Consider the following 23,261-nt stretch of genomic DNA (forward strand, 5'->3'; position numbering starts at 1 on the left):
GCTTTCAACACTCTATAAAAAAAGAATAATCTGATAAAGGCAGTTGGTAAGCTCTTAAAATACCTAAATGTATAGACACAAGAAACCACATAAGTTATCTTTGCTAAAAGCATATAGTATAGGACAGCCAACTCAGAATTCAGGTAGCCCTCGATAGGACCACAGATCAACCCAAAATTTCTGTTGCTGAGTGAGGCTGTTGCTAAGTGAATTTCCCCCCATTTTATTACCTTTCTGGCCACAGTTGTTAAGTGAATCACCCTAGTTAAGTTAGTGAGACAATTGTTAAGTGAATCTGGTTTCCCCATTGAATTGTCTGGAGAAAAGAAGGACTAGGGGTGATATGAAAGCAACATTCCAGTATTTGAGGGGCTGCCACAAAGAGGAGGGGGACACCTTATTTTCAAGAGCTCCTGAAGGCAGGACAAGAAACAATGGATGGAAACTAACCAAGGAAAGAAGCAACCTGGAAGTAAGGAGAAGCTTCCTAACAGTGAGGACAATTAGCCAGTGGCCACCAGAATTTGTGAGTGCTTCATCACTTCATCATTCCTCCCCCCCTCCTCTTCCTCCTCTACACAAACCTTTCTAGCACTGATAATGTTACCTAGTTGGGTCATGAAACATTCCCAAGAAGACAACCAAGCTCACAGAACACCAAGGACACTACAATCCTCTTCCACCTCATCTTCCTCCACCCTTTCTCCTCCACTCCACAAACCTCACTCTCTTCTAACACTGATGATGTTATCTACTTGGCAGTGGTGGGTTCTTCCCCCCCCCCCCATCGCTACTGGTACGGTGTGCACAGGACCGGAAATCCTGGCGTGCGCACTCCATCTCCCCTCCAACACCCAGTTGCTTCTCAGAGGTTCAGCAGGCACCACACATTGTGTGTGCGTGTGCAATTGGCCGGTTGATTCAAAAACCAGTATGGAACGTGGGTGGGCTGATGGGCCAAACCAGTATGGTGGCCACATCTGCCATCTACTACCAGTATGCCCGGATCGGACCGGACCAGTCAGAACCCACCACTGGTACTTGGGTGATGAAACATTTCCAAGAAAACAACCAAGCTCAGAGAACATCAAGGACCCCACAATCCTTCTCCTCCCTCCTCCTCTTCCTCTTCCTCTTCCTCCACCACTTCTCCTCTGCTCCACAAACCTCTCCCTCTTCTAACACTGATGATGTTACCCAAATATCCTCTTCCATCAATTTTGGCAGAAAGTTCCAGACCAAAGTTTCTGTGCCCATTTTCTTTTATTTTTAAGACAAACAGGAATCCAGGAATATGAATAGAGGACATCCCATCCTTGAACCCTTCGTTCTAAGAAAGTAAGGCGGACTCTCTGCACAAATCCTGGGGAAATTCAGTCTCAGCTGAGGAAGAGGAAGAAAGAAGCCAGAATTCCTCCCAACATGGGGTAGTTGATCTCTAGCCAGGAGGCCCCATCGTGGTTGCAGAGGTCAGTGCGGCAACAGGTAATCAGACGGGTGGAACCAATTTCATCTATCTCAGAAAGGTTGCAGGCCACGGAACAAGACCGTGTGACGGTGAGTTCGCCCACGAAAGGGTAGACTGCCAAACAACCAGAAAAAAATTCAGACACTTTTGGGCATTGCTTTATGGCACATATGCACAATCAAAGACCCATGCATCATTGCTAGAATTGACCCCCATGTCCTCCAATCTCTCCTAAAATATCTAGGCCACCTCGGAAGGATGAGAAGTGTAGCACATTTTCTCTGATGGATATTCAGACTGAGGACATCTCATGAGTGGAGGCTTTAAATTATGCAGATCCATCAGGTATCGCTTAGGGTTACACACAGTTCCTCACACCCATAGATGCTGTGTTGCAAACCTGTTCTGGTTTAGTTTACTTTATTTTGCATTGCACCTCGTACAACGAAATTAAACGCCATCTTCAGTGTACATTATAACTATAAAAATAAAAAACACAAACATACCTCCTTCACATTCTAGACAATGGAATTGAAAACCCCTGATATGGCATTAATATTCCACTATACAGTAGAATTCAGCATAGTTACTGCTGTGGGATAGAAGCTGCTTTTCAGCCTGTTTGCCCTTGTTTTCTATTGCCCTGTACCGTCTGCCAGATGGTAATAGTTCAAAAAAAACCAAGGGTGCCCAGGATGAGATGGATCTTTAAGGATCTTTTCAACTTTCTTAAGGCAGCAGGAGCTATAAAGCTCTTCCAGAGAGGGGAGAGGGCAACCCATGATCCTCTGGGCAATGACGTTGACCCTCTGGAGCGCTGTCCTATCTGCCATTCTGCAATTGGCAAACCACACACAGGGGCAGTAAGTTAAAATACGGTTTTTGGTGCAGAGGTAGAAGGTCACCAGCAGTTTTTCATTCGGTTGTTGTTTCCTGAAAAGTCTCAGGTAGTACAATCTACTCTTCCAACTTTAGTATTTCACTGTAGGACAGAAAGTTCAAGTAAGTAAGGTTGCTTTGTCTAAGAACAATGCGTGATGCCAATTTTCTTTCGAGCTGTTCCTCTCTTTCACCTCTCTTGCACTGCAGTTGGGAATCCCACAGTCAGCTGAATAGAGCACTAGATAATTACAGAGCAATGCAACAGGTGTAATGTGAAGGGCACTTTCACCTTAGGGCATGAGCCAGCCTTAAAAATAACTCAAATGTGCAGAGATCCTTTGTTGTTCTGTTGGGTTAGAAAATGGGCCCACTTATTTATGGTTCAGTTGTGGCAACAAAGTCATCAGAGAATCTTTAGTGATGGGTCTAGAAGGGACCTTGTTAATCTTCTAGTCCAGGAGTGTCAAACTAGATTTCATTGAGGGCTTCAGCAGGGTTGTGTAGGCCGGGGGTGGGCATGGCTAGCTCAACATCACTCGTGTCAGGGGCATCTGTGGTGGCCAAGTGCTAAGGAAAGTTTTCCCTCAGACCCTCCCTTACTCTCATTATAATCTCCTTCCTTCCTTCCTTCCTTCCTTCCTTCCTTCCTTCCTTCCTTCCTTCCCTCCTCCCCTTCCATCATTTTCTTCTTTTTCCTTCCCTCTTCCTTCTCCTTTCTCCTTCCTTCCCCTCTTTCCTTCTTTTTCCTTCCTTGCTCTCTCCCCATCTTTCCTTCTTTTTCGTTGCCTTTCCTCTTTACCTTTCTCCTTTCCTGTCCCTTCTTACATGCTCAAATGCAAAAGGGGAAGAAACATTTCTCCTTTTTTTGTTTTTAGTTTGTTTTAGCCCTATGCCAGGAAAAATGGAGCCAGAGGGGCTGCGCAAGGCATCAGATTAATCAGAGGAGCAGGTGGTGTGGGAGTAAGGGTCAGCATCAAGGCAACCTGAGAGCTCTGAGTGGGAAGAGGGAATGGAGCTGGCAGAGAGAGAGGTGGAGTCCATCAGTCCTCAGATGGAGAGTCAACAGCCCCCCAGGTCTGGAGGTGACTGATGAGGAAGAGGAGGAACAGCTGGGTCTAGTGCCTGACATGCGGATGTGCAGGAGGCAGAGGAGAGGAGAGCAGTGGAAATCTATGGGCAAGTCCTTGGGAAGGAAGAGCCAACGCTGCTAATGAGGCCCCACCCTAGCACTGGGGTTAAAAGGCAGGGGGCAGAGATGAATAGATGTGGTAGACAATTATTCATCTCTTGGCTGGATGGACTTGTTAGCCTGAGTGAGAGAGAATCTTTTTGCCGGGGCTGCTGGCACCCCTAATAAAGCAATCTTTGAATTAACTTCAGAGGGTTTGTTGTGTTTGGGGAGCTGGGTCAGAACACTTCAGTGGTGGGATTCAGAATTTTTTACTACTGGTTCTGTGGGCGTGGCTTGGTGGGCGTGGTGTGGCTTGGTGGGCGTAGCTTAGTGGACGTGGCAGGGGAAGGATACTGTAAAATCCCCATTCCCTCCTGATCAGCTGGGACTCGGGAGGCAGAGAATAGATGGGGGCGGGGCCAGCCAGAGTTGGTATTTGCCGGTTCTCTGAACTACTCAAAATATCCGCTACCAGTTCTCCAGTACTGGTCAGAACCTGCTGAATCCCACCTCTGGAACACTTGGATAGGGCCCAATGCTCAAGTCTGCCGAGATCTTCTGAACGTTGAGTCTATCTTCCCAAGTGTTGGCAAATTTGATAAATTCCCTTTCTATCCTTAGGGTGTCACAGAGTCCATTGGATGTAGTTAATAAAATCAAGGGTGGCAATCAGAGCTTCGTCTGGAGGTTTTGCGCATCACATGTGCACAGTAGCGCTTTGATCACAAATGGACAAATTAACAAAAGAAATCCAGGGAAAAGAAGAGACAGAATATGATCAAATATGGGGAAAATGGTATAGGTGGATGGAGGAAAGAAACAAGGATCAATGAAAGAAGTCAATAAATCCCCAAAATAGTAGCTAAGGAGAATTACCATATATATGCACTCAAGAGAGTTTAAATTTATTAGAGGTAGCAGATAGATGAGTAAAATAAGAGGGTTAAAAATGGTGAAACGCAAATGAAATATACCAGAAGGGGAAATAACATAAGGAGAATTGTACCAATTTGAAATTGCTATTAGAAAGAACAGGAAGTTCCTGTTTGTACTGTATTGTGTAAACGTAGTGTATGTCTAAGTTCTGTCTGTGTGTATTTTGTATGTTTGTAATTAAAAAGAAATATTAAAAAAGAGCTTTGATCACAATGTTGTGGTTGAAGTCTTGACTTCGTGGAACAACTCTGAAGACATTAATGAACTGGAGTGTGTTTTCCTACTATCTAGAGAGAAGTCTACGGACATTGTCAGTCATCCAGTTCATGGTTGTCCCAAAGTGGTTTTTTTTTTCAAGAGGCAACTGGACTTTCTGGTTTTTCTTTAAAGATGTTTCACTTCTCATCCAAGAAGCTTCTTCAGCTCTGACTAGATGGTGGGGAATGGATCGTCTCCAAAATATGTACCTTGTTGCCTTCAAAAGAGTGCCCTGTGTCTTTTTGTTGTTGTTAGTTGCGAGTTTGTGTCCGACCCATCCCGACCCCATGGACAACCTTCCTCCAGGCCTTCCTGTCCTCTACCATCCTCTGGAGTCCATTTAAGCTCAGGCCGACTGCTTTGGTGACTCCATCCAGCCACCTCCTTCTCTGCCGTCCCCTTCTTCTACTTTTGCCCTCCATCTTTCCCAGCATGAGGCTCTTCTCCAGGGAGTCCTTCCTTCTCATTAGGTGGCAAAAGTATTTGAGTTTCCTCTTCAGGATCTGTCCTTCTAAAGAGAAGTCAAGGTTGATCTCCTCCAGGACTGACCAGTTCGATCACCTTGCAATCCAAGGAACTCTCAGGTGTCTTCTCAAGCACTCTGCTTTTTAGTATGCTGTCTAGATTTGCCATAACTTTCCTCCCCAGGAGCAATCATCACAACAGAGGTATGGGGATATGACACCATCTATCTCCTATCTACAACACAGTCCTTTCAGCAGCTCCAAGAAGGCTCCACACCCATTTGCACCACCCGGGTGACCCTGAGGACACAGAGAAACCTCCAAGTGGCCTCAGGGACCCTCTCAAAGGATGCCAATGACCAGCTGTCTGCAAGGAGTATAAATCCTTCCCTTCTCCACTGTCCAGTCAGAGCTGAAGAAGCTTCTTGGATGAGAAGTGAAACTTCTTCAAAGAAAAACCAGAAAGTCCAGTTGAAAAAGCACCTTTGGGATATCTAAACAGGACTTTCAAAGGGAAAGGTATCTTGAAGGCTTTGCAGTTCTCCTCGTAAGGGCCTTTTTATCTACTGCATAGGAACAGACAAGTCCATTCAGAATTCGGACTGGCTTTCGAGAATTGTGACAGCCTGGGATAATTGAATAATGTGTTTCAAAGTCTCCAAACTCCCTTAGAGGATGTTGAACATCTGTCTTTCATTGCCCAAGCATCTCTTCTCTTCCACCTCTCTATTAAATATCAAAGGAGTCATTGACCCGAATGAATTCCCATCGCTGGGCGGTTTGAGTAGCATCACTAAACTCGCTACTACAGGTGGCGCTTGACTTACAACAATTTGCTTAGTGACCGTTCCAAGTTACAACGGCATTGGAAAAAAAGTGACTTATGACCGTGTTTCACAGTTGTCCCCATGGTCAAGTGATCAGAATTCCGATGTTGGGCAACCGGTTCATATTTATGACCGTTGCTGTCTCCCAAGATCATGGGGTCATCTTTTGCGACCGTCTGACAAGCAAAGCCAATGGGGAAGCCAGAGTTGCTGGCCAATCATGTTGCTAACTTATCAAGAGCAGCGATGCGCTTAACAACGGAGGCAAGAAAGGTCACAAAATGAAGTAAATTAACATGTTTCACTTAACGGCAGAAATTTTGGGCTCAGTTATGGTCATAAGTTGAGGTCTACCTAGATCAGGGAATTTGTATCTTTGGAGATGCTGTTGAAGAACTTCTCGTGACAATAAGGAGAACAATCATCCACCCAATGTTCCTGATCGCAAACCTGGAAAATTTTTTGAAAAGATATGTGGGCCTGAACCAGATTTAAAAATAACCAAATATTGATATCCTTGAAACCAGTGGTGAGTTTCACATGTTGGTACCATGCGCATGCATGCTTTCTTCACAGGTGCTCACGTCCCTTCCACATATGCGCCAGGTAGGAGTGGGTTCCGGCTTCTCTTACTGCCAGTTCGCTCAGGGGCGCACTTTGCGCACTTGATGTGTGCTACGCACGCATGCGCAGTAGTTTAAAAAATTGCTTCTGCACATGCGCAGAAGCAAATAACAAGATGGTGTGGCCTACGGTGGCGAAGATAGAACCGGTTCGGGGGCACGGCTGGCCGAGTTACTATCTACTCGGTCGAACTGGTCCAAATCGGTAGGAACCCACCTCTGGTGCCCAGAATTCCATCCATGCGTTTTGCTTGCATGTGTACCTTTTCTCCATGCGCCGAGCTCCAAAACATGCCTAAATAGCATAGAACTGGGATGGGTGGATGGGTGGATGGATGGATGCATGCATGGGCGGGTGGGCGAGTGGACGGGGACGGGCCCCAACCACATTTTCTGCTACTGGTTCAGTTAAACCCATCTGAACCGGCTGAATACCACCTCTGCTTGAAGCTCATTCAACCAAGATCCAATCTGGCTCAATCACTGGGACCAGATGATTAGTCTTCCAAGTTTTGGGACTTTTGCTGGAGGCCATCCTCAGGGAGCTTCTCTCTACCAGAATGTGTGACCGACCCAGACTGGATCCTGCTACGTTATCCTGGGACTTCATTTCTCATTCAATGACATCTACCTCACTGCAGGTAATCCTTGACTTACAACCAAAACTGAACCCAAAATTTCTCTGGCTAAGCAAGACAGTTGTTAAGTGGGTTTTGCCCCATTCTATTGAATCACTGCAGTTGTTAAGCTAGTAACACAGTTGTTCAGCGAATCTGTCTCCTCCCTTGACTTTGCTTTTCAGAAGGTCGCAAAATGGGATCGCATGACCCCCGGAACACTGCAACCGTCATAAAGATGAGCCAGTTGTCAAGCATTGTCTCATCATGGGGATGCTGCAAGGGTCGTAAGTGTGAACAACAGTCGTAACTCACTTTTTTCAGTGCTGTTGGAACTTTGAATGGTCAGTAAACAAAACTATTGTAAGTGGAGGACTACCTGTATGTTCTGATTGGATTTCAATAGGAAGTCCCAAAAGTGCTTTTTCCACCGGCAATTGGACTTTCTTGCTTTTCTTGGAAGATGTTTCCTTCTCATCTGAGAAACTTCTTCAGCTCTGACTGGATGGTGGGGAATGGAAGGATTTACAATCGTTGCAGACAGCTGGTCATTGGCACTTCTTTAGAGAGAGTCGTTGAGGCCGCTTGGAAGTTTATCTGTGTCCTCAGGATTACCCGAGTAGTGCAAATAAATGTAGAGTCTTCTTGGAACTGTTGAAAGGACTGTGTTGTAGACTGGAGATAGATGATGTCATATCCCTCCCTCCTCCTCTGTTGAGAGGGGGCTGTTCAATTTGGACATAGATGACCTCTTTGACCCCTCTTTCAAAACAGCAAGCCTCTCTGTTTAAAATGTGGACTTTGCTGTCTTCAAAAGAGTGTCTTTTACAATACAATACAATAGTAGAGTTGGAAGGGACCTTGGAGGCCTTCTAGTCCAACCCCCTGCCTAGGCAGGAAACCCAACACCATTTCAGACAAATGGCTATCCAACATCTTCTTAAAGACTTCCAGTGTTGGGGCATTCACAACTTCTGCAGGCAACTTCTGTTCCACTGATTAATTGTTCTAACTGTCAGGAAATTTCTCCTCAGTTCTAAGTTGCTTCTCTCCTTGATTAGTTTCCACCCATTGCTTCTTGTTCTGTCCTCAGGTGCCTTGGGGAATAGCTTGACTCCCTCTTCTTTGGGGCAACCCCTGAGATATTGGAACACTGCTATCATGTTTCTCCTGGTTTTTTCTCTTCTCTAGTCTAGACCTACCCAGCTCCTGCTACCGTTCTTCATATCTTTTAACCTCCAATCCCCTAATCATCTTTGTTGCTCTTCTCTGCACTCTTTCTAGAGTCTCCACATCTTTTTTACATCTTGGCGACCAGAACTGAATGCAGTATTCCAAGTGTGGCCTTACCAAGACCTTATAAAGTGGTATTAACACTTCACGTGATCTTGATTCTATCCCTTTTGTCTTTTAAATATAGGTGGACTTCTGAATTTAGTCCCGATGGGTTCGTTCTGCTATGTGACCCCTGCTGAGCGAGGGGTCTTTCCCGGCCGCCTTGAAAGAGGCGGTGGTGAGACCCTTGCTCAAGAAGCCTTCCCTGGATCCTTTGGAGCTGGCCAATTATCGTCCTGTCTCCAACCTTCCCTTTTTGGCGAAGGTTGTAGAGAGTGTGGTGGCCTACCAGTTTCCACGGCATCTGGAGGAAAATGATTATCTAGACCCGCGCCAGTCTGGCTTCCGCCCCGGTCACAGCACGGAGACGGCCTTGGTCGCGTTGGTGGATGATCTCTGGAGGGCCAGAGATAGAGGTTGTTCCTCTATCCTGGTCCTATTAGACCTCTCGGCGGCTTTTGATACCATCGACCATGGTATCCTGCTGCGCCGGCTGGAGGGGTTGGGGGTCCGGGGCACCGTTTTGCGGTGGTTCGGCTCCTACCTTTCTGGCCGGACGCAGCGTGTGTTGGCAGGGGAGGAGAGGTCGACCCTAAGCCCCCTTACTTGTGGGGTGCCACAGGGGTCGGTCCTCTCGCCTCTCCTGTTCAACACATATATGAAGCCGCTGGGTGAGATCATCCGTGGTTTCGGGGTGGGATGCCATCTGTACGCTGATGATACTCAGCTGTACTTTTCCACCCCGAACCACCCCAACGAGGCCATCGAAGTGATGTCCCGGTGTGTGGAAGCCGTACGGATCTGGATGGATGACAACCGACTCAAACTCAACCCCTCCAAGACGGAGTGGCTGTGGGTACCGGCTCCCCGGTTCAGCCAATTAATTCCATCATTGGCCATCGGGGGCATTCAACTTGCCCCCGTGGAGCGGGCGCGCAATTTGGGCGTCCTCCTGGATGCCCGGCTGTCCATGGATGACCATGTGACAGCCGTGGCAAGGGGGGCGTTCCACCAGGTTCGCCTGGTGCGCCAATTGCGCCCCCTACTGGACCGGGACGCCTTACGCACAGTCACTCATGCGCTGGTGACGTCTCGCTTGGACTACTGTAACGCTCTCTACATGGGGCTTCCCTTGAAATGCACCCGGAGGCTATAGTTGGTCCAGAACGCAGCCGCGCGGGTAATTATGGGGAGTACTAGGTACTCCCATGTGACACCATTCCTGCGCGAGCTGCACTGGCTTCCTGTGGTCTATCGGGTGCGTTTCAAGGTTTTGATAACAATCTTTAAAGCGCTTCATGGCTTAGGACCTAGTTACTTGCGGGATCGTATTCTGCCCCATACATCCCTGCAACCAATCTGCTCGCACAGAGAGGGCCTCCTCCAGGTGCCGTCCACCAGACAGTGTCGAGGGGCGGCGCCTAGGAGTAGAGCCTTCTCTGTGGCGGGCCCAGCCCTGTGGAATGACCTCCCCCCGGATATTAGGAATACCTCTGACCTCCGCTCCTTTCGTGTAAAGCTCAAGACCCACCTTTTTCAAGTTGCTGGCCTGGCTCAACTTTGATCCAACTATATCGCTCCTGACGGGTTTTTTATTTGGGGTATTTTAATTGCATTTAATTTATTTAGGGGTTTTTAAACATTGTGTTTTTACTTGTTTTTATCTATCAGTTCACCTCCTCCTTGTATATGTCGTATATATGTCTTGGTATATGTTTTGTTATATGTATGTCGATATATTTATTTCCTATGTTTTGTTGTACGCCGCCCCGAGTCCTTCGGGAGAGGGTGCGGCTAAGAAATAAATATTTATTATTATTATTATTATTATTATTATTATTATTATTATTATTATTATTATTATTATTATTATTATTATTATGTCGGGCCATGCATTTGTGAACTGTTATCTCTATGTCATTGCCAATGTGCAAAACATCAGCACACTTTGCCACATCCAGGCTGTGAGGTTATATGAGGAGGATCAGAGACGTACATTTTTAATCCCTTTTTCACAGAATGAGGAGTGAGGAGGAAGAGGAGGGAAAGTCTTCTCCATTTGATCTCGACCTGCAGAAAAAAAGGTTTGCGCATCTTAGATCAACTTTGCCCTTTAACCTCACCTTCTTCAAGAGAATGCATTGTCATCATACACATGGTTTGGTTGGGCATACAGTAAGTCACTGTCATGCATTTCTCAGGTCTTGTGGGCTCCCGGCATGAAAAACATCGCAGAGATTGTGCTGTTGTGAAAAAAGAAGCATATATAAATACCTATAACTATTAAACAAGGAGGCAGAACTGCAATTTGATTACATTCATTTAATCTTAGAATAGGATAGGATAGGATAGGAGTTGGAAGGAACCTTGGAGGTCTTCTAGTCCAACCCCTTGCTTAGGCAGGAAAGCTCACATGCCACAAGTGGGGGGAGCGCAGGGGGGTCGGGTGCGGGCGTGCCGCACCCCTAATGCAATGCGCGGCACCCCCCCCCAGTGTGCATGCGCGCACAACGCGCAACCCTCCCCCCATTTTTACATGCTTTTTTCGCCCTCCCCAGGCTCCAGGGGCTTTATAGGAGCCTGGGGAGGGCGAAAGGAGCCTCCCCTGACCCTGACTTCATATGTTTTAGTCCCCAGTCCCCTAATCATCTTTGTTGCTCTTCTCTGCACTCTTTCTAGAGTCTCAACATCCTTTTTCCATCGTGGCAACCAAAACTGAATGCAGTATTCCAAGCGTGGCCTTACCAAGGCATTATAATGTGGTATTAACCCTTCACGTGATCTTGATTCTATCCCTCTGTTTATGCAGCCTAGAACTGTGTTGGCTTTTTTGGCAGCTGCTGCATACTGCTGGCTCATATTTAAATGGTTGTCCGCTAGGACTCCAAGATCCCTTTCACAGTTATTACTATTGAACAATGTACCACCTATGCTGTACCTGTACATTTTGTTTTTCTTGTCTAAATGCAGAACCTTGCTTTTGTCACTATTGAATTTCATTTTGCTAGCTAGTGCCCAATCTTCCTTGGTTCTTGGACAGAATACATAACAAAAGTGTTGGAAGGGACCTTGGAGGTCTTCTAGTCCAGCCTCTTGCTCAAGCAGGAAACCCTACACCACTTCAGACAGATGGCTGTTTCTTTTTGAAAACCTCAAAAAGTCAAGTAGCTTTCACTGGTTAATTGTCCTCACTGTTAGGAAATTTCTCCTTCACTCTAGGTTGTTTCTCTCTTTATTAAGTTTCCATCCATTACTTCTTGTCTTGCACTCTTTTAAGGAGGGAAAAGGGAAAGGAAAGTGGAAAAGAAAGGAAGGAGATGGTGAGGAGGGGAGGGGAAGAAAGGAAAGAAGGAAAGGAAAGGTGGATGAAGAAGGGAAGGGATAGTGCATTAAGGATGCTTTTAAAACATTTCTAATAAGCTTCTCGTGATTCAGGGTGGATATTATCTGTGGAACGAGAGGTTGAAGCTTGTTGTCTACACAATGATTTCCTTCATCTTTATCAGTGTATGTATCAATCATCACACCAGAACAATCAGAATGCTGGTTAAGATAGAATGCAAACACTCGCAAGCTGTAATTATTGTAAAAGAGCAAGCCATATCAACGTGTCAATCCCAAATGGGCTCAAGATGGAATTTGCACACAGAGAGCCAATTATGAGATGACCTTGGCTGTTAAAAGGCTCTTGCTGGTTTTGACTTGCTTGGGATTTGGTGAAAACTTGGGGATAAAATGCAGGGATGCAACAAGATGGTCCGTGCAATTTTATTGTGGTTCTAATGGTTAGGATCCCATGTCAGGTCATTCCATCACCCCAGTGGTAGATTTCTATTATTTTTTACTACCGGCTTGCTCATGGACGCATGTGCGCTCACACACACACACCTGTGACACTTCTGCACATGCCCAGAAGTGTCCGGCCGGTGGGTGGAGCCCCCCTCTGCCCTTACTACCAGTTTCCCAATCCAGACCAATCCGGCTGCAGTGTCTAAATCAGGGACAAGCAGCAGACTTTCTATGAGTTAATAACAGATGGTTTACAGAAGGAAGTTGGAAGTTAAACTTTGCTGTCCCAAAGGTATGGGTTTTTTTTTTTCAAAAAGCAACTGAACTTTCATTGGGGTTTTTTTTTTTTTTGAAGACGTCTCGCTTCTCATCCGTGAAACTTTATTCGGAACTGAAGAAGCTTCTTGAATGAGAAGTGAAACATCCCTCAAGCAAAAAGAAAGAAAATCCAATTGCCTTTTGAGGGGAGAAAGCAGAATAGAATGGAATGGAGTGGAGTGGAATAAGAATGGAATGGAACGGAACGGAGTGCAGGGGAGTGGAATAAGAATAGAATAGAATAGAATAGAATAGAATAGAATAGAATAGAATAGAATAGAATGGAATGGAATGGAATCGAATGGAATGGAATCGAATGGAATGGAATCGAATTGAATCGAATGGCATGGAATCAAATGAAATTGAATGGAGAGTAGTGGAGTGGAGTGGAATAAGAATAGAATAGAATGGAATAGAATGGAATGGAGTGGAGTGGAATAAGAATAGAATAGAATGGAATAGAATGGAATGGAGTGGAGTGGAATAAGAATAGAATAGAATAGAATAGAATAGAATAGAATAGAATAGAATAGAATAGGATGGGATGGGATGGGATGGGATGGGATGGGATGGGATGGGATGGGATGGGATGGGATGGGGTGGGGTGGGGTGGGGTGGGGTGGGGTGGGGTGGGGTGGGGTGGAATAAGAATGGAATGGAATGGAGTGGAGTGGAATAAGAATAGAATAGAAAGAATGGAATGGAATGGAATGGAATAAATAGTTGGACTAGAAGACCTCTGAAATCCTGATCAGTCTATGTGTTGTGGCGTACCAGCTCTGCTGGTGGCAGACTAAGACAGTGAAAAGTCCGGGGAGAAACCTGGGCCAATCCTGGAGTCTGGGGAAGGCTCTGATGAGGGCTCTGTGTCGGAGGCAGAGAGGGGGCCAGGGCCATCCAACAGTTATCAGCTGCCTTCGGAGTTGAACATTAGTGGGGCAGAAGAACAGCTGGAGCCTATTCCCAGTGTGCGCATGTGCAGAGCTGCCAGGAGAAGGTAACAATCAAGGAACAGGGGTCAACTCAGGAGTAAAGGCACAAGTGGATGGTGAATGCACCCCCCCCCCAATAGGGAATAAAGAGGAGCGAAAGGGGAGTGGAGTTTGCAGGAGACAATTAGTTCAATTCATTCGGGTGAAGATCTGTTCCTGACTTCTTGCCAAGTATTGTCTGCTACCGAGTGGCGTTTGGAAGATATCAGCCTGGCAATTCTCAAGCCTGATAAAGGTCTGTAGTTGCGAAATCTCATGAAAATTGTTTACCGGGACTTTGCTGAAGAGGAATTCCCTTTAACCTAAATAAAAGAGGTTTTATCGGGACGAGGAGTCGGCTTCAAGCTCTTAGGAAGCCTAGGTCACAACACTATAATCTGTTATTGCTTTTACTTCGTTGTTAGCCATCTAGACTCAAAAGTGTTGTTGTTGTTGTTTTTCCTTCAAGAAGCAACTGGACTTTCTGGGTTTTCTTTGAAGACGTTTCACTTCTCATCCAAGAAGCTTCTTCAGCTCTGACTGGATGGTAGGGAATGGAAGGATTGATACCCCTGGCAACCAGCTGATCATTTGCATCCTTTTAGCAGGTCATTGAGGCCACCTGGAAGTTTAGCTGTGTCATCAGGGACACCTGAGTGGTGCAAAAGGGTGTGGAGCCTTCTTTGAATTGTTGAAAGGACTGTGAAAGAGTAAAGGTGATGTCCACATGTCCTGCCATGCATCTCCTTATCCATCAGCTTCTTCCCCAAGACTAGGACAAATCATAGCTACCCATTGTAGGTTTGAGAATTCAAATGACCAGCTGTCTGCAAGGAGTATAAATTTTTCTCTTAGGGAAAAAAACACCTTTGTGGCAGTTTTTCAAATATTGCAACACGGCTATCATGTCTCCCCTGGTCCTTCTTTTCATTAAACTAGACATACCCAGTTCCTGCAATTGTTCTTCATATGTTTTAGCCTCCAGTCCCCTAATCTTCTTTGTTGCTCTTCTCTGCACTCTTTCCAGAGTCTCCACATCTTTTCTACATCGTGGCAACCAAAACTGGATGCCGTATTTCAAATGTTTGTGTGCTGGTACTATTTCAAATCATCAATAAAAATCAAAGCTAAATTTATTGCTTTGATCGTCCGTCCAATTTGCTGCATCAGGAGAATGATTTGAGTCATTCTGAGTCACCCAATTCTGTCAACACATTGTGCTGTGTGCAACACATGTTTGGCATTGTTGTAACATCTATGGGGATTTAGTTACCTTGTAGTTGTGGTAAAAGGGAGCTACATTCTCTATCACCATGATGGCAAACCTATGGCACATGTGCCAGAGGTGGCACGCAGAGCCCTCTCTGCTGACATGCGCGCCGTTGGCCCAGGTTAGATCTCCGTGGTGTTTCTTTGTGAGCTTCTGTTTCCCTTCAAATGACAAAACAGAAGGTAGACATGCCTACCCAATTCCTGCAACTGTTAGAATAACAGAATTGGAAGGGACCTTAGAGGTCTTCTATTCCAACCCCCCACCTAGGCAGGAAACCCTACACCACTTCAAACAAATGGCTATCCAACATCTTCTTAAAGACTTCCAGTGTTGGAGCATTCACAACTTCTGGTGGAAAGTTGTTGCACTGATTAATTGTTCTCACTGTCAGGAAATTTCTCCTTAGTTCTAAGTTGCTTCTCTTCTTGATTAGTTTCCACCCATTGCTTCTTGTCCTGCCTTCAGCTTTGGAGAATAGCTGCGTCTACTATGTTCTTCATATGTTTTACCCTTCAGTCCCCTAATCCATCTTGTTGCTCTTCTCACCCTTTTTAGAGTCTCAACATCTCTTCTTGTATCGTGGTGACCAAAACTGGTCGCAGTATTTCAAATGTGTCTTACAAAGGTAGTGTAAAGTGCTAGTAACCCTTCACCTGACCACAACAGAGGCACAAAATCCTGCAAATTCCATGCTGATAAAACGTTTGTGTTGGGATCAGTCTTCCTGGTATGTGATACGAAATAAAACATTTGTTTTGCGACTTTCCTTTGTCCTGCCAATGTTGTTTCATGGAATCTGATCTTCCCTTTTCTTAGTCCATTCTTTGGCGATTAGCTGCTGTGTTAACCGAGCTTCTTTGTTGACCTCACTTAAAAAATGCAATGGTTCTTTAGAGGTACATTTATATAATACACGATAGGTCCAGAAAACTAGCATTCAGAATTTGGGAGTCCTTAAGAGAATATTTTAATCCGGGGATTATTGGGAGTTTAGAAGGTAGATAAGGAAGCACTTACAGCACTGGTGTCCAAACTTGGCAACTTTAAGACTTGTGGACTTCAACTCCCAGAATTCCCCAGCCAGCTGGCTGGGGAATTCTGGGAGTTGAAGTCCACAAGTCTTAAAGTTGCCAAGTTTGGACACCCCTGACTTACAGGCATTTCTCAACGTCTAACACTTTGTTTAGTGACTCTTCAAAGTTACAGAAGCACCTGAAAAAAGGGACTTATGACCATTTTTCACACTTATGACCATTGCAGCATCCCTATAGTCATGCGCTCAAAATTCGGACACTTGGCAACTGACTCATATTTATGACGGTTGCCGTGTTCTGAGGTCATGTGATCCCCTTTGTAACCTTCTGACAAGCAAATGCAATGGGGAAGCCAGGTTCACTTAACAACCGCATTGCCAGCTTAACAGCAGCAGTGATTCACTTAACGCCCGTGATGCCAAGATAAGTCGTAAAATGGGGCAAGACTCATTTAAAAAAAATGTCTCCCTTAACAACAAAAATGTTGGGCTCGAGTTCCGGTTCCGGCGGCGGCGGCGACGGGCAGCTCTTTGCCCGCTCCGGCTCCCCGGTGGGCTTCCCCACTCCTTGGGGGGCACAGGACACCCCGCAGAGGGGTCCTGCCGGAGGGGCGGCATCGCGGAGGTCTCCTGCAGCGGCGGCAGCCGGCGGGGGCTCTCTCGCGCGCCCAAGGCACCGGGGAGCAAGCTCGGAGGGCGCATCGCGTTTCCACGCCTCGCGCCTCGCTACAAGCCGACTGGAGAATGCTACAATTGAAGGAAGCAGCTGCGGTGCGGTGAGGTTGCCTCTCTCTTCATCCCTTACTTTGCATGAAGATTTGATTCAGCTTTTAAAACTTTAAAACAACTTTCGGAGCATTTTGGAGGTGCGGCTGGAGGGAGGGGGGTTTCCCCCCCCCCTTGGACAAGCGGCAAGAAACAATTTTGCTCTCAGCCCCCGGGGAAGGAGGAGGGGGGAGAGCCAACGAATGAAGCCTCACTTAGGCTGAGATGATTTTCTTTTCAATTTAATTTTACATATTACAATGATTTGAGGACTTTTGGAACTTTCTAAAACTTTGTTACGCCTCTGTGCCCAAAACTGGCAGGGCAAGATGGCACACTTCCGTTGTCTTTATGAACTCTGAAACCTGACTCCACCTTTAAAATTCAGGCTTCCGGTCTTTGTCTCCGTGTCTCCCAGAGGAACCTCTTGTGGATTGGTATTTTTTTAACCTTCTAGGGGAAATTTTCTATCTATTGCCAGACTTATTGGAGAGATTCTCTTCTGCCTGGTTATTCTGCTCCCGGATTCACCTGGCTACCCTTCTTTTCTAATTGCTTACTTCATATTTGGACTGAACTTTTAACGTTATAAAGGATGGCATCTAAAAGACCCCCTCCTGGAAAACCTGGCTTTGCCACTTCTGCTCCAACATCCGCAACATCCAGTCCAGCCACACAGTCAAAGATAACAGAGCTGATGCACCATAAGACTACAGAGATGGACTTTCAACAAATGCTTCAACAAATTCTACAGGGCCAGGAGGAAATCAAGAAACAGTTAAGGGAAATGAAAGATGAAATTAAAGAAAATCAAGCCCAAATATATAAGAACTCACAAAGACTGAATCTTGTGGAAGGGGGGGTGGAGGAGGTGAGGGGGGGGGTGGAAGCCGTGCAGAAAGGGAACAAAGATCTTGACATCCAACAGATGAAATTAGAATTTGAGAGAATGTCCTATTATCTTAGATTTCAAAATGTTATAGAAGAAGATGGGGAAAATATAAGGGACATCATGATAAACATTCTGGCTGACTATACACACAAAGAAAAACAACAGATGGGGTGGGATATAGATCTGGTTTATAGAGTGAACTCAGCTTATGCTAGAACACACAATTTACCCAGGGAGGTTCACATTAAATTCCTTAGAAAAACCACAAGAGATGAAATTCTGGGTGTACAAAGGGGGCAAGCATTGACATATCATGATATGGAGATAACCATTCTGAAGCAGATCCCTAAGAAGATTAGAGAAAAAAGAAAAAATTATTCGCAATTAGCGAATAAATTATACCAGAAAGGGGTGTGGTTTAGATGGTTGATGCCTGAAGGTATGCTGATATTCTGGGAGGAGACAAGAATCAGAATTAATTCACCCATAGAGGCGCAGGCCTTTATGGAAAAAAATAAAACACTCCTAGAGAAACCACCAGACACTACAACGGACACGCAGGACACGGGAGGGGCCAGAGCTCTGCCAGTGGAGGGAGATGGGGCAATAGCAAGAAGACTCAGATCACAGAAATAAATATGAAAATCATATTATTATAAATTGACCGAAAGTGAAAATGGAATTATATTTGGATTTTATATTGTAATGTTTAATTTGATTGAATTTAATAATAGAACTAATATGCTGATTATAATCAATTATATACTAATGCATTATATATAAATGTACGCTATGGGTATGGAGGGAGGGGGGCCTCACACACTTTGCAACTGCCAAAATTTGTATACCTGTCCATTTACCCTTTTCCCTATAAATTTTGAAAAACCAATAAAATTTTATTACAACAAAAATGTTGGGCTCGATCGTGGACGTAAGTCAAGGACTACCTATATATGGCATACAATATATATTTTGGGGCAAGAGAGGGGGATCAAATCTGAATTGCAAAACCTAGGGCAGGTGTGTCCAAACTTGGGAACTTTAAGACTTGTGGACTTCAACTCCCAGAATTCCTCAGCCAGCCAGGGGGATTCTGGGAGTTGAAGTCCACCCAGCTTAAAGTTGCCGAGGTTGACAAACATGGTCCTAAAATAACCAGAATTCAGAGGTAACTGGAAAGCATTCTTAAGGCGTTTAACTCTTGTCTTGGTGGTCTCTGAACTTGGTTATTTACTTGCAGATGGTTCGTTAGCCAAACTAAGCAACATCATCAGTGCTAGAAGGAGTGGGGTTGGCAGGGAAGAGGAGGAGGAGGAGGAGGAGGAGGAGGAGGAGGAGGAGGAGGAGGAGGAGGAGGAGGAGGAGGAGCAGGAGCAGGAGCAGGAGGAGCAGGAGGAGGAGCAGGAGCAGGAGCAGGAGCAGGAGCAGGTCGCCACGATGTAAAAAAGATGTGGAGACTCTAGAAAGAGTGCAGAGAAGAGCAACAAAGATGATTAGGGGACTGGAGACTAAAACATATGAAGAACGGTTGCAGGAACTGGGTATGTTTAGCTTAAGAGAAAGAAGGACTAGGGGAGACATGATAGCAGTCTTCCAATATCTCAGAGTTTGCCACAAAGAAGAGGGAGTCAAGCTATTCTCCAAAGCACCTGAGGGTAGAACAAGAAGCAATGGGTGGAAACTAGTCAAGGAGAGAAGCAACTTAGAACTGAGGAGAAATTTCCTGGCAGTTAGAACAATTAATCAGTGGAACAACTTGCCTCCAGAAGTTGTGAATGCCCCAACACTGGAAGTCTTTAAGAAGATGTTGGATAGCCATCTGTCTGAAACGGTATAGGGTTTCCTGCCTAGGCAGGGGGTTGGACTAGAAGACCTCCAAGGTCCCTTCCAACTCTACTATTGTATTGTATTGGAGGAGGAGGAGGAGGAGGAGGAGGAGGAGGAGGAGGAGGAGGAGGAGGAGGAGGAGGAGGAGGAGGAGGAGGAGGAAGAGGAGGAGGAGGAGGAGGAGGAGAGAAAAGATGTTTCGCTTCTCATCCAAGAAGCTTCACCCGTTCTGGCAGGATGGTGGGAGTGATGGAAGGATTACTTCTCACAGTTGTCACCATCAACAGAACCGATGAAGCTTCTTGGAAGAAGAAATGGATGGAAACTATTCAAGGAGAGAACCCACCTAGAATTAAAAGAGAACTTTCCTGACCCTGAGAACCATTAATCAGTGGAGCAACTTGCGTCCAACATTTGAGGGTTCTCCATCACCGGAGGCTTTCAAAAAGAGACTGGACAATTATTTACCTGAAATGATATAGAGTCTCCCGCTTCAGCAGGGGGTTGGATTAGAAGACCTCCAAAGTCACTTCCAACTCTATTATTCTATGTTATTTATGTGTTATGAATGACAAGAAGACTTTTACATGAAAAAATCTCTCTGTTTTCTTGATTCAAAGCATTCAAAAGCAGTTTGAATGATAGATAATTGCCACATCTTCAACCCTTGCCGTAGCTTTAGAATGTGGGAAGATGCTATGAAGTAGGTTTTATCCGAATGTTTTATCTGGAACATCTTTCCATATTCTAAATCAAGGAACAGGGAGATCAAAAGGTGACGTGTTGCAAGTCTCTGAAAGTTATTTCAGTTTGGGCAGTGAGCACAATACATTCCACCTGGGTGGAGAAATGGTGAAATATTGCCTCCTCTTATGCTTTCAATCAAAAGGAACGTACAACCTGGTAATCGAAGTTACCAACACCAGTTCCCCCTTGTGTCCTAACACAACTCCTGAGCACCAAGTCTGGTAAAGAATCCCTTCCTTTGGGAAAAATGCTCCCGCTACTCAGAAGTCTCTTAACTGGAGGTTTCAAGAAGAGACCGGACAACCATTTCTACAGAATGGTATATGTCCATCAGTGGCGGGATATGGCAGGTATGCACCGGTACGGGCGTACCGGTGCATGCTGGGAGCACCAGGTACCGTTCTGGTATGGTGCTCTGGAGGGCCCACCCTCGTTACCTGCATTTGAGCCAATCGGGGCTTCCACGCATGCGCATGGAGCATACAGCGCTCTGTGGTGGATACCTGGCCCTGTTGCACTGTACCTATTGCAACAGGATCTGGAACTCACCACTGACATCTGTGATGGCAAATCGATGGCACACCGAGCCATGTTGCCTGGCATGCGTGCAGCCATTCCTCTTCCAGGTTTTTGGCATGTGACGATCAACTGGAAGAGCTAGGGTTTTTTGTTTCCGGCATGCACACGGGCTAGCTTGTTGTTGTGCATGCATGTGCGCCAGAAAGCAGAAGACCAGCTGGCTAGTGTGCATGTGCATGCACATGACAGAAACCAGAACTTCCTTTCCCAGTGCACGCATGCCCCCTAGGCCACTCCTCTTCCGGGTTGCGGGGCGAAAAGTTTCACCATCAATGTTATACGGACTTGGACATGGGGGTGGGGGGGTTGGACTACAAGACTTGTAAGGTCCCTTCCAATCCTATTGTATGATGTTCTTCCGGTGCGGCTTAGGGTCTTCTCTGTGACTTTGCCAACTAGAGCTCTGAAACATTTTCATAGAGGAGAAGATGGGTGGTATGTCTCATTTTTCTTTCCCTTTTTCTGCGGCTACAAATGCGATAGAAAGCCATCTCGCATTTCTTCGTCCTAATTAGCAAAAGAGGGGGGATTGATTTAAATGAAAGGTTCTTACCGAACTCCGCAAACAAAACAGCTGTCAGGAAAATGGTTACCAAGACCACTCTGCCTCCCACACGGATCTTCACCATCTTAGATTCCAGTTTGTTGCCTATTCACCTTCCCGTTCAACAGCCCCTATCCTCCGTTCTTCTCCCTCGCAAATGAATTCCCCTCCTGATAGAAAACTACTATACGGTGAAAAGAAGTTGGTTTTCAGGCTGAAGGGATTAGATGATCCAAAACCAAAGAAAGAGACACACCTTCTCCCTTTGTTCCCTTGTCACTCTTATGCAAACATGTTGGCAAATATTTCTACATTGTTCACAAATGATCCCATCTCCTTTCTCGCATCATCAGCGTGTTTATCAACCCCAACATTTATTGCTGTTTGCACAATCAACAATCTAATCATTCTGATCATGTTTGGTATTTTTGATTATTAGGCATTTCCCAAGGATCTAAGGGAGTTAAAGATGTTACTATGATATGTGTGTTGTTCCAAGTGACACAACTTTTTTGTGGTTGATGAGCTGGGAGTTTGCCTGTTCTTGTTGTGTTCCTGGCAATTTTCCAGGTTTTTTGAGATGGCACCAAGTGTTCTGACCACCAGCTGGCTCTACTACAACTATCCTTCCATGTTTACTCCAGCTTTATTTGAAGATGGGAATTGTGATCCAAGTGCCCCTGGTAGGAGAGAAACCTTTGGACCTGACGGCTAGGGAAGATGGGAATTGTGGTCCAAATGCGCCTGGAAGGAGAGAAATCTTTGGACATGCTGGCCAAGGAAGACGGGAGGTCTGTTTCTTTCTCCTATGTTTCTCATTAATTGTTCTATCTCCAGCTACTACAATGTCAATTATCCACACTTGCTTCTTTGTAATTAGAGTCATGTGTGGCTTATTATGGGCTGAATGTTTATCAATCTGCATCTGTAAATCCCTTTGGGATCTTAACTCTTTGCTTCTTGAACACTTTTTCCATACTATGGTTCTACCAATTCTTCATTGCTGGTAAATTATCATTCTGAAATTCCAGTCAATCACAATGACTACTCTATTGTGTCTTTCCAATCATCTTCCATTGAGATCTTCTTAAACTATTGTTTTTATGAGCACCATCATCATCACATTGGTTAGGTAGACAAATTTTGTATTCAGAATTCCTGCTGTCGATTGGTTCTTGGCTTTGCTAATTATTTGGGAATAGTATTGATGAATGCAGAGGGACTGGACAACAGTCTAGTCCAGAGGTGGGCAACTATGGCTGCTTCATATAGACTTCAACTCCCAGAATTCCTGAGTGTGAGGAATTCTGGGACTTGAAGTCCACAGGTCATTTAGTTGCCCACCACTGGTCTTGTCCAATATTTTTCAACCAATTCTTGGACCCTTCATCTTAAGTGTTCTGAAGAACTCTGGGAGTTGAAGTCCACACATATCCAAGTTGCCACAATTGAGAAGCAGTGGTCTGGTCAATCAGAATAGAGCTGGAAGGAACCTTAGAGGTCTTCTAGTCCAACCCCCTGCTCAAGCAGGAGACCCTATTCTATTTCATAATATTGAAATTATGTGTGTGGGTGTATGTAGTATTATATATAACATATATAATATGTATATAACCAATTTTGTTGTTTACAAGATGTACAATGACAATAAAGGCTATACTATTATATAGCATGTAATTATATATAATTGTGTGTGAGAGATTATATATTATAATATATAACAATTATAATATTATTATATTAATTATAATTGTTATACATATGTATAAAACTATTGCAAGGGCCTATTGCAAAGGTAACAATAAGAAATGGAAAAATGACCTATCTCTTTGACTAAAAATTTGAAAATTAGGTTCCAACTATCACTCATAAAAAAGCTAATCACAGCCCACTAAAGTGGGTGGCTGAAATAAATGTCAGGCAAAATGTCAGGCAGCCAATA

General features: G+C 45.1%; 1 protein-coding gene across 1 annotated transcript; it reads right to left on the minus strand.

The window, feature by feature from the left end:
• Window positions 1-1,360: 1,360 nt before the first annotated feature.
• On the minus strand, window positions 1,361-21,480 carry LOC309390845 (ly6/PLAUR domain-containing protein 2-like). Its single transcript, XM_081950662.1, has 3 exons — window positions 21,329-21,480; window positions 10,705-10,824; window positions 1,361-1,582 (listed from the first exon to the last, which is right to left on the minus strand). Exons 1-3 carry the CDS (start codon window positions 21,402-21,404, stop codon window positions 1,380-1,382), a joined length of 399 nt encoding a protein of 132 aa, XP_081806788.1. The 5' UTR covers window positions 21,405-21,480; the 3' UTR covers window positions 1,361-1,379.
• Window positions 21,481-23,261: the final 1,781 nt, after the last annotated feature.

This window comes from Natrix helvetica, assembly GCF_964273705.1.
Source record: "Natrix helvetica genome assembly, chromosome: 4".
In the NCBI taxonomy this organism is placed as follows: Eukaryota; Metazoa; Chordata; class Lepidosauria; order Squamata; family Natricidae; genus Natrix; species Natrix helvetica.